The sequence below is a fragment of the Trachymyrmex septentrionalis genome, unplaced genomic scaffold (assembly GCF_001594115.1).
Source record: "Trachymyrmex septentrionalis isolate Tsep2-gDNA-1 unplaced genomic scaffold, Tsep1.0 scaffold210, whole genome shotgun sequence".
In the NCBI taxonomy this organism is placed as follows: Eukaryota; Metazoa; Arthropoda; class Insecta; order Hymenoptera; family Formicidae; genus Trachymyrmex; species Trachymyrmex septentrionalis.
This window is the reverse complement of record NW_017305289.1, coordinates 29,474-41,466: the sequence shown is the minus strand read 5'-3', so window position 1 is coordinate 41,466 and position 11,993 is coordinate 29,474. Positions and strand designations below refer to the sequence as shown.

The 11,993-nt window shown below is 32.1% G+C and overlaps 1 protein-coding gene across 3 annotated transcripts in view; it reads right to left on the bottom strand.

Moving 5' to 3' along the window:
- Window positions 1–11,993, bottom strand: part of LOC108748117 (vacuolar protein sorting-associated protein 13C) — a 27,678-nt gene that overhangs the window by 13,788 nt on the left and 1,897 nt on the right. For 2 of the 3 annotated variants that reach the window (XM_018486128.1, XM_018486129.1), the window contains exons 1-10: window positions 10,839–10,938; window positions 10,678–10,764; window positions 10,347–10,544; window positions 9,593–10,047; window positions 8,243–8,766; window positions 7,451–7,919; window positions 6,937–7,302; window positions 5,774–6,249; window positions 765–1,470; window positions 99–425 (exon numbers count right to left, since the gene is read on the bottom strand). In XM_018486128.1, the coding sequence (XP_018341630.1) occupies window positions 99–425; window positions 765–1,470; window positions 5,774–6,249; window positions 6,937–7,302; window positions 7,451–7,919; window positions 8,243–8,766; window positions 9,593–10,047; window positions 10,347–10,544; window positions 10,678–10,764; window positions 10,839–10,938 (3,708 nt within the window). Of the gene's footprint in view, window positions 1–98; window positions 426–764; window positions 1,471–5,773; window positions 6,250–6,936; window positions 7,303–7,450; window positions 7,920–8,242; window positions 8,767–9,592; window positions 10,048–10,346; window positions 10,545–10,677; window positions 10,765–10,838; window positions 10,980–11,993 lie in introns of those variants that run through there. The other variant, XM_018486127.1, reaches the window with a different exon arrangement.

The window sequence follows — 11,993 nt, the reverse complement described above, 5'->3', positions numbered from 1 at the left end:
TATATATATCATATATCTATTTAATTCTACAAAATTTCTAAATTCTTCAATTGGAGCTAAATTAATCTGCAATTTAGAATAAACTTATCATTCTGTACCATAAGATTGCCCATGTCTAGCATTAAGCTATGCTCGTTCTTGGAGCTCATCGGCACGTATACAACGGGTGCATTAATTCTAACATTTAGCTCGATGCGTGAGGCACTTTGTTGGACATCCTTGATGTTGGTCTTCGCGGCTTCTGCTGCCGCCGCCGATGCGTCTTTGATAGCTTTCTGTGCCGTTTGAAAGTTGTTTAGGAAATTCATAACGCTGGTGACGAATGCATTCAAAAAGACGATGCGATGGCAACCCATCGACACCTTGACAGACATGTTGTTCTTATCCCTTTCCCATTCCTCGATGTTATACATTACCACTTGGATCTGATATGAAAATAAAAGACGAATTACTTTTAATCCTAATTTATATTCGCTCCTAAATTTTCTAATTTTGCGGATCTAATTTACTTTAAATTAATGTATTTTTTTGTTTAATATAATTGATCGATTTTTTTTTTCATTTCCAAAGTCCGATTACAAAATAAAATTATGTAATTTAAAACTGTAAGATTGTGAAAAGCATTTGTTACAAACAATTTTTCGCAACGTAGTTCTGAAAAAAATATCTAAGCACTGGAGGTGCCGCGAATGCCGATTAGGATTAAAGAAATAACTGAAAATGTAAAATAAAAAATAATGTATAATAAATATAAAAGCACCTACCTGCAGAGACTCAGTACCCTCCACAGTCACTATATCCTTGTACATAGAAATAGGATTCAGATCTTTAATACTGATAGAGGTCAGATCAGCATTCACTTGCAAATACGAAGACTTGCTGAGAAAACTGGCGCTGATGCCTTTAATATAAAACGCGGTAATATCTCGGGTGGCGCTGGAAATCTTCAGATTGATCGAGTCAATCTTGGCGTTTACTTTTAGATCGATGCACTCAACAGTTTGTTTTTTACGTCGTCCAGTCGGTCTCAATCTTTGTTTCTGTAACTGTTCTTTGAGAAAACCAGAAGTTTCCTCCTGAATAGAGGTCAAACGGACCGGTCGAGAACGTTCGGTTTCCTTCTTCTGAATATCTTCGAGCGAGTTCATTCGGTCCTGAATGTACGTGCTAAATCGCAGCAGCTCGATAAGAGCTTCTTGATGTAACAATGTGTCCAGCGAGGTGAATTCCATTCGAAGCAGTTTTACGACAGAACCGTGGCGCGTAATAAACTCTGGCGAGCGCTTGTTTACATTTACATATCGCACGATGATCAAATACTCGTCTCCGCCGGCCGACATCGGAGTATTGACCATAAAGATCTCCTGACCCTCATACAGTTGCCGCATCTGCACGCCACCCAGTCTCAACTGCACTTCTTGATCGTATGTACGTTGTAACATTTCCGCCTCCAGCTGTAGCACCTGGAATCTGAAGGGAACGAGTAAATTCAGAAACTCGATGAAGTTCTTATTAAAGATTTTTCTCAAAATTTTCATACAAATTAAATTATTTATTAAGTAAATATACAAGAAGGGCTACAAACCAAATGAAAAATACATATAATGTATAAGTAGTAAGCAAAATATATTAGTAAGCGTTAAAACAAATTAAAACAAAAATAAATAGAAATGAATATATAACAAACGGCATTTCGACTCCAATCGGGTCATTATCAATGTTAGACGTATAAAAATTTTCAATAAATTAATAGTGTAAACATATTTGAAATAGCAACGCCCTCTCTATAACTAAAAATTACAAACTACAAAAATAAAAACTTTTTTAATTGTATTGACTTCAGCTGGATGTACAAAAAGGTCTTTTTACAATACATCTTATTATACTTGTAAGTAACTAACAAGAATACAGAATAATAATGTTAAAGCAATATTGGAGCTTAGAGATGCTTATTGCCATTTAGAATCCACTAGAATTAATATATTTTACATCTCTAATCTGATTTCTGATGTTGTTTCTGAATCTGTGTTAAGCAGTTTCTTTATATATCTGGAAAAAATTAACAACTCTTATTTTGTGAATCGAACTTTTAAAATTAATTAAAAAATTCAATGGTTGCAATCCAAACAAACCATGACTAAAAAAAATCTCAAATTAAGTCTATCTCTTATACGTGTGCGATATCTGAAAGTAACTTATCGAATTCAAATTTCTACTATAACAACCCTATAATTTTAGACACGTCTAACAAACTCGAAAAAGTTTTTATTTTTCCTAATAATTTGGCACCTCATCTGGACTCAACTCATGATAATTGGTTCATTAATTTAAGTGATTCCCAGAGATGTTCAACTATTATTAGGAGGAGGCTTTGGTCTACCTATTAGTAAATATAATATAAAAAGAACTTTGATCGAGTTCATAAAAAACGTAATACAATAACATTTGTGGTCTTAAAAATATTATTGAATTGGCCAGAAACAATTCAGTTTCAATTCTTAATAGATTTTCTCAACAGTTTTCCTTCTTATAATTTGATAAATAACCAGGTATCATCATGTAGTTAGAATCCACTAATGAATTCATTAAAGAAATAATAATTTGCTAGTCACACGTGCTATAAGAGAAATGTAACCGTAGTTTTGGAGCACCGATTATGTTCAAAAAATGGAAGAAATATTTTCATGCACTGACACATATTTTAGAATAAAGAAGAGATCCCACTACGAAATTAATTAACGACCTGCGTAATATATTGATAAGATGGAAAAACAAGGGCTATGTAGAAGACTCAATATATCGAAGATTATTGACTACAGATGGCAATTCTCCTACGGCTTACCTAAAAGCTTAGTAATCCGTTAAGGGTTGTTATTTTTTCGATAAACAGTCCACTTTACTTTTCCCTATTTCTTCATAATAGTGTTTGAATAATATTCTCCATAATAGTATTTGAAATATTATCCACATAATAGTATTTGAATCCTAAAGGACGTGGCTAGGTGAAAAACAGCTTTCATTTGGTGGACAAGCTAAACGGAATGTTTTTTGATCCTGGCTATACTTTGGTATCTTTAGATGTGGTTTCACTATTTACAAATGTTTCCATAGAATTGATATCTATCTGACAGCATCGTGAGAAAATGGAGTCATATATCTATAAATACTATTATACCTTTAGATGAATTTCTTATAGCCATAGCTTTGTCTTGAATTTAACTGTTTTTTCTTTTAATAATAATTCTATAAACAAATTTTTGATACCCCAATGGGGTCTCCATTGTTCCCTGTAATAGTTAGAATAGTATTACAAGATCTTGAGTCTTCTACTTTAGATTACCATTACAACCTTTGTTCTATTATAGATATGTGGATGATATTATTCTGGCAACTCCTGGTATTTTGAATGATGTTCAAAATGTTTTTAATTCTTTACACCCCCAATTACAATTCATCATGAAAATTGAGACCAATGATAGATTGAATTTTTTAGACACCATTATTATTGACAATAACTCAATTATTTTTGATAGATATAAAAAAACCAACTTGCTTGGGAAGATTTCTTAACTTCCACTTTCATCATCCACCATGACATAAAAGAAGTGTTGTCATACTAGTAGATACGGTAGACAGAGTTATATTGTTGTCTCATTCTGTTTTTTAGGAAAAAAATCTTATTGATATTATCGATATGTTTTTACAAAATTGTTATCTACTTTATTTCATCTTCTCCACTATCAATAATAGATTGAATTACCATATTCATAGAAACAACAGTACACAAAATTCTCACGCTCCTAACAAGAATATTCGTGCTAAAAAGTTTTTTACCATCCCTTGTCAAATCCATCTCTGAAAGCTTTAGATCGGTTGCTTGGAAAATGAACTATAATTTGGCTTATTCCATTCCGAATATCCTAAAAAACCACATAAAAAGAGGCAAAATTTGACTTTTTTTCTAACCATAAAGTTGTCTACAAAATATCTTGTGATGCTAGTTACGTTGGGCAAACTAAGAGAAAGCTAAAAACCAGACTACAAAAATATATGTCTGATATAAGGAAAAAAAAACGGGATTGTCATCAGTCATTACAAATTTGCTATAATAAACGCTTGATGATTCATATAGATTCATCGGAGATGGTTCATATAAAGAAGCAAAAACAGAGTCTAAATAAACAAAACGATACTAAAAATCTCTACATAAATCTTATTTTCCTATTATTCAGCCCCTTTCTCCTTTATTTCGTATCCCCTTCTTTGTACCTCTAACTTCTTGTCAGTTTTTCTCATTACCGTTTTGGATATCAAGGAAGCTCCATCACAAATTGTTTATTGATCTTATTGCTGTACATATATCGACACACTGTTTGTATTTCGAGTTTTAAACCTTTTGTTCTACCGATATTTATATTCTGACTAATACCATTTTATTTAATATTGGAACTAATTTTAAGGTATTTATTTTAAGATTTTTTCCTTTTTTATATAAACTCTTTATCAACGAATATTTTTTTATACTTTATTATTTTAACAGGCTGATTGCTTTTTGAATCTCAAATTTTTATACAACCGATATTATATTTTTTCACATTCTGACTGATATTATTATATACTTAGCACTGAAAATATTTTGAAGATATTTATACTAACAATTTTCTTTTTTGAGTCTTTTATTAACAAATGTTCCTTATTTTATACTTTATATTAATATTTTGACAGACTGTTTTATTAGCTATTTTTCATCAACATAAATTTAATACATTAACTAACTGACACGTCTATAGCGAGGTTTCTCTGTATCATCTTGCGCACAATTACAAAGATGATCTCTATTGGATGCAATATTTTTATATTGCGTTGCAATAACTATAGTAGGTTATTTTACTACCTTTCTATACATCCAGCTGAAGTCAGTACAATTAAAAGTTTTTATTTTCAGTTAGTAGTAATTTTTAGTTATAGACTATTGCTATTTCAAATATGCCTATACGATTAATTTATTGAAAGTTTTTACACGTTTAACATTGATAATGACCCGATCAAAGTCAAATGCCGTTTGTTATATGTATATTCATTTCTATTTATTTTTATTTTAATTTGTTTTAATGATTACTAATATATTTTGCTTAGCACTTACATTTTAATGTTTTCTTGGTTTGTAACTCTTCTTAATATATATTTAATTAATTTATTTAAACTATTCATATCATGTGTGTGTGTATTTTAAATTATTTATCTATATATATGTATATAATTTTTATACATTTAGAATACTTTTTAGAAATAAGGAGAAAGTCAACTACTAGTTATCTACAAAAAAGTCAGCCTACAGTTTTTCTTAAAATTTTGTATATATGTGATAATTTTGTATATACATGATAATTCTGATAAATTTTAAGATTTAAAAAATTTCTCATTCTATGATTTTTGAAATATATCTTAAACTTCATTTTTTCAGATTTTGTAAAATTTCATCAAAAATTAGAGAATGAGGAATTTCTTAGAAATATCAGAATTTTTCAGAATTTTTACTTAGGTGAAAAAATTTTAAAAAGATGTTAATTTATTCTGAAAACTATTTCAATTTATATAAAAAAATCTGAGAATCTTCTCAGAAAAAAGTTATAAAATTATTCAGAAATTCTAAAAAGTTCTAAAATTTATATAAAAATTATGACAAATTATATAAGCAATTTTCAAAGAAATTTTCAGATGTCAATAAAAAATTTCATTATTAACATAAAAACACGAAGCATTCGTTTCAAACCTGATAAATTCCGAGGGTATTGTGACATCGTCTCGTTGTCTGGAAACCGACAGCGTAAACTCCTTCATCTCGAATTTCATCTCCAAATCAGTGGTCTGTTTCATTGGCATAGTGGCTGTTGCTTGCTGCAGTTTTCTTTTATCAGCGATGTTGGATATTGTAGTACCCAGTTCCTTTAGTGATAACTGCGAGATGGACTTGGAAAGAGAGGTACGGTACAACTCTCCGGATTTTTCCTCTTGAGGTGAAGAAATGCTTTGCGCGATTGAGAGTGCCTGAAGCAGTCGAACATCCGTTATGTTCACTGTAACTGAAGGTAGGTTACCGAGGAGCCGTAACTTCGGCAACAAAGGATCGTCCGTCACTAGGCACTTGTGGAACTGAATTTCCAATGTAGTTGGATGGAGTAACGTCAGAGAACTCTCGGTACTTGCCAAGGCTGATCGCCATTCTTCATTCGGTAGCGAGACCAATACCTAATGCAATAAATTTTAAGAAAATAACTATTTATTATAAAAAATATTATATATAAAATAATATAATTATTTTAGATTAAAAATTATTTTCACAGAAGTTTTATCTATTAACTATTAATTTATTCTTATCATTCTGAACTGTCACTTATTGTTATCATAACTAATTTATTATACAGGATGTCTCAGAAATAAGATAGGAGCCGTATTGGTGACGTAGAATGGGTAAAAAAAGATACCATTTTCTGATACCGTTTTGAGATATTCGCTGCAGTTTTCGAATTAAAAAAGGAAACGTATAAGCCAATGTGCGATAAAGCCGCGCCGCGCGAATTCATAGCACGGCCCATCCCCACCGCCGCCACTGTCGAATTTGCGCGGCGCACATTGGCTTATACGTTTCTTTTTTTAATTCAAAAATTGTAGTAATATCTCAAAATGGTATCAGACTTTTTTGTTTCCCTTGACCCATTCTATACCCCCAATGCGGCTCCTACCGTAATTCTGAGACACCCTGTATATATAATAATACATACATAGATCTAACGTACTTATCAAATGTATTTATCTATATAATATTTATTAATTTTTTATGTAATATTTGATTTCTATTTTTTATCTTTCCACATATTATTCATTAATAATTTATACTATATAACTACTAAAATTGTAAATTAGAACTATTATTACCTGAAAGTTAACTATCTTCAAAACAAATTTTTCATAGCTGTGCTCTCTTAGATGCAACAATACTTCTTCCTCGCTCTTGCCCATGCTAACCAATTGTTTAACGCTAACGCCAGTCAAGTCACTCTTGCCCTTCTCCAAAGAATGCATCTTTAGACTACCTAGGTTCACAACGATCAATGCTTTCGAGTCTTCATAGAGACCACCGTGCGGTATGATAAGTTGCGATGCTTGCATATCCACTTGTATGTCCAATACCGAATGTTTCTCTATAGCATACTCCAATCCGAGTGCCGACATTTCCTTCAGGCCTTCCAATCGTTCTGCCGCGGCTATTTGCAGCTGACTCAACGTGGAAGAGTCTTGCACCTGGAAAATATTCATCTATATTAAACGAACAGTTTGTAGAAAATAAGAAAAAAATCATAAGATAAATTCAAGAAAAATTTTAGTTAGTGTTCAAAAAGTTTTCCATTTTTCACGAATCCATTGTGCATTCGAAGATTAAAAAGAATACCTTAAACATGTCGACTAGCTCTTTAATAGTTTGCGCGTCATAGATAATGTCGACAGATCGGGACTTGACGACTACACGGTCACCGCACAGCCTGTCGAGCGGATTCTTCTCATAAGAGACCGACAGCAAGGCGCAGTCAGAACTACCATGTTCTGGGATGAAGAGCGAGGGCACCCGACCATTTTGTGTTGCGCCCAGTAATTTCATGTCGCTAATAGAGGCAGTGACAAGAATCGCATTCGCGGATGGTCGTGACTTGAAACCAGCTCGTACACCATGTAGCTGTAGATCCAAGACACACGGAAGCTTTTTGTCCGTGTCCAGTAGAGAAATTTGTAAACTATGTAAAAGGAAACATGTGTCCATCATCTCGTATGTTTCTGGATAATATGCGGGGGCGGAATTCTCCTGATAGTCAATCGCCCGATAGAGTTTCTCCTTCTCCTGTGGCGTCATCGCCTCCTCGAACCTAAATATCATCATTATTAATATGTTAAACGTTATATTCGTTAAAAATAATAATAATAAGCTAAGAATAGGCCAAAAAACGATCACAAAACATATTTACTAACATAAATATAGTTATTATTATTTAAAGAAACTGATACCCTTTTGTTTATTATCTTATTTTATTATTGTTAATACGAGCCAGATAAAATTACTTTTAATTTAATATTGATCTCATAATTCGTTAAAGACAAATTTTACAGGATAGTTAAAGTATATAAAAACCTCTAAAAGTATGCCAAACTTTTCTGAAAACTTGATTTATTAAAATGTTTAGCAATAAACCTGCGCATGATGGCTGCAGCAGAGTTGAGCTCCTTCGTCTCCTCGACCTGCGAACTGTTCCACAGGAAACCGAACCAACCTCGCTTCGCCTTCAGAGTCTTCTCCCGCTCTGCCAGTCTCTCAACTTCCATCTCGATCTGCTGTCGGATAATCACCAAGTTGACGATGTCCAGTTTCCTTTCATAGTCTGTCAACCGTTCCTCGATCTCTTTTGCTAGCTTCTTCGTTGTCAGTTTAGTTTGATAGGCCTTGGCATAGGCGCGGCAAATATCGCGGTGAAACTTCATGTGACCCCAGTTCCAGTTGCGATGACATCGTCGCACGGTTTCCTCGAGGATGCAGGTGTACGCGAAACGCCACCATTCCTTGTAGTGACCGCAATACGATGGCAAATTCGGTCGATATTTTCGATATGGTGCGGCTTTCCGTGCCTGATCCAAACCTTCTCCCAACCGCACCAAGGTCTGATACTGGCGCTTCGTTAAACCAATTCGTAATCTTTGCATCTCTAGATCCAACCATACCTGTGAAAAGAGAAGCAAAATATAAAATGATTCAATCTAGTTTAAAAATCTCTCAACTATAAGGACAAATAATTAAAGAATGTAAAAGTTCTAAAAATACATACTTTTTAATCTTTTTTTTTTTTAGAAAATTATCAGGAAACACGATAATATTGCAGCTGTCAAGTGAATTATATATTGACCAGATTGATTCCCGTTGATGATTTAAATAAACTTTTTTAGAATATAAAGAGATATTCTTTGAATACAAAAAAATAATAATGTTAACTATGTCCAGCGTACAGAATAACTTAAAAATTAACTGAACTGTGTGTGAATCAATCTGAACTAATAATCCCCCCCTCCCCCCAAAATCGAATCTCTTGCATTCTGTGCGAGCGTTCTAGAGAATGCAAGAGATCTGGATTCGACTCCCGGCCGAGGCAATATTTTTCGCAATAAGTTTATTATAGTTTTTTAAGATTTGGGAAATTTTGGGGGGATTATTAGTTCAGATTGATTGTGTGAATGTCCGATAATCTTATCGGCATGCAATTATTATTTTTGAAAATTAATTCATTTTAAATGAATATATAATTTATAGTAGTTCAACATCTTAACACTTAGACCGGTAGAGCGCTTCGTATCTTATATTTTTTTCTATTCTATTATATACAAATTTTTCATATAAAAAGAATGCCTTTTTATATCCTTAAAAAAGTTTTGTGTGCGTGTGTGTGTGTGTTTATTCAGGTATTAATAGTTTTAAAAAATTCATAAAATTCATTTATTTTAACAAATTGTTATAGTGGGATCTTTCTTTGCCAGATTGATAAGTGTAAGTTACCTTCGGGATGGTATAATTACTACCGTCAGACTCGGGCTTGGGATTAAGCCTGAGTTTAGACTTGACATTGATCGGCCCTAACAGATATTGGTAACCTGTTGGAGTATAGTCCATGGTTGCAATACCGCTACAAAAGAGATTGGTATACAAAGATTGCGAGCTCTTGCTGTATTGTTCCATGCTTGTATTGAGATAGGCGGCCAATCCATCCAGATTGCACAATTTGAAGATTTGTGGAATGACATACATGTCCTTCAAATTGCCAGTGGTCTCCCAGGAGTCTGTACAACTCTCGAGGACGAAGGTATTTAGCGTAAAGCCAAAGGAAAATGGATGATCTTTGAAGGTAACATGATCTTCGTACCGCACGTGAATTCTCTTGATCTCCACATGAATGTTCTTGATCATGCGAGCGACTAACTTCTCGACCATCGAGTCGTCCAGTTTTTCTTGCGCTGTACGAATTAAAAAATTTTTAAACTTTGTTTAAAAAAAGAAAAATTAAAATTAAAATATTAGAGACATCTTTCTCTCTCTCTCTCTCTCTCTCTCTCTCTCTATATATATATATATTTCTATAATCTCAGGTAATTTTTATAAAAATTACAAATATTTGAAATAAATTAAGAACAGCAATATTAAATTGAATAAATAATTATAAAAATTTTATTTTTATAATTTTATTATTATACAATTATAAAATTCCAGACTTCTTTTTCTTAATTTATCTAAAAAATATAAGTCTATTAATTACATTTTATCTCTGCTAATTGCTTCCTTTTTTCCACTCTCGCGAGTTCCGCTCGTTTCGCTTCCAACTGCACTTTCGTCTCTTTATCTTCATTGTACGAAACTTGACTTGTAGGCACTACCAGTATAAACAGTTCCTCGACTATCGCATCAATCTGACCGTTCCACATATCTTTGAACGGGATTTTCAATATCAATTTTCCTGAAAGGATTTTATTGTAAAATAGTAATTTTTATGTTATCTTTTATCATATTAATCTTAATAATCGATATTTGGTATATTATTAAGATTTATTATAATATATATATTAATAAATAATGTAATTTTTGTGTACCTAAGCGACCATATTCTAATCTCACTGGAAGGTCCAACACATCTAACGCAGACTCTTTTATCAACAAATCATTTAACACAAGATCGCCTGAAAGCAAAGAGTTTTTTTTTATGATACATAACTGTTATCGAGTAATAAAATCACATTGCATGCATTCTTACCTCCCCACAGACTGATTTTAAGCTGCGTATAATCCAAATTCTCAATGTACTCGCCGATCACCTTGTTAAGGAGCTCCGCAACAATAGATTCGAAGACCATTTTGTTGCCGGTTTTTTTCTCGTTTTTTTCTCAATCAAATTCTGTAATTCCTCACATTTATGTTTGATAAGTTATACTTATTACTACAGTGTAACTTAAGAAAAAAATACTTTGATGTATATAAAAGATTTTTATTAGATTCAATCATTATGTAAGAGGACCTTCTTATATCAAAGTATATTTGCTAATTTTTTTTTTAATGTCGACATGATACAAAGAAGTAGCACTACAAATTTTTATTTCAATCCAATACTTCAGCTAACGATTTAAAAAATTATATTTTAATGCACACATATATTATAACAAATAATCCACGTTATAATTCAAAACAAATTTTTGTAAATACTAGTAAGCAACTAATAAAAATTTATAGGATAAGGTGGCATAGTTTCAAACATAATACAATTCTGAACAAAGTAAGATTTAATTTTAATCCAATTTCAAATTTAATTTAATTTTTTCCTGTTTGGTACCCTTCAGTACCTTCCATTCAATAGAGAGTTACCACAATTGTATATCTCAAAATTGGTTTAAAATTTTGTTTCATTGAATTGTACCATGTTTGAAATTGTTCCACCTATTTTTCTCTGACAAAGCTTTATCTGTTCTTCGAACCAGAATTTATCTCTCTAGCCAGAATTTACACTCTGATGCATCATGTACATCCAGTCAGCTTAAATTTATTTTATCATTAGAATAAAGATAACATACTGATATATGCAAATAAATATATGTATAATATAATTGTATCATATTTTTGCCAAACTGTAATTTAATTGACAGATAAATATCGCAACAAATAGTTTCTTACATCAGTAAGCACAATCGAATGAGTATAGGTAGTCTTAGAGACTACTCCACACCATTCTAAAATTAAAATCCTACTAGTGTCAGTTAATAGGTTCAAAACTTGAAATCAGTTTGTCAAAATTTTATATTGCAACATGTTTTTCTCTTGGACATTATTACTTATAATTATGTCCATTTCACATTTGATAACAGCTATATCAGTTTGATACAAGTTGCTTTCTCTTCACAAGTGATGACTGAGTCTT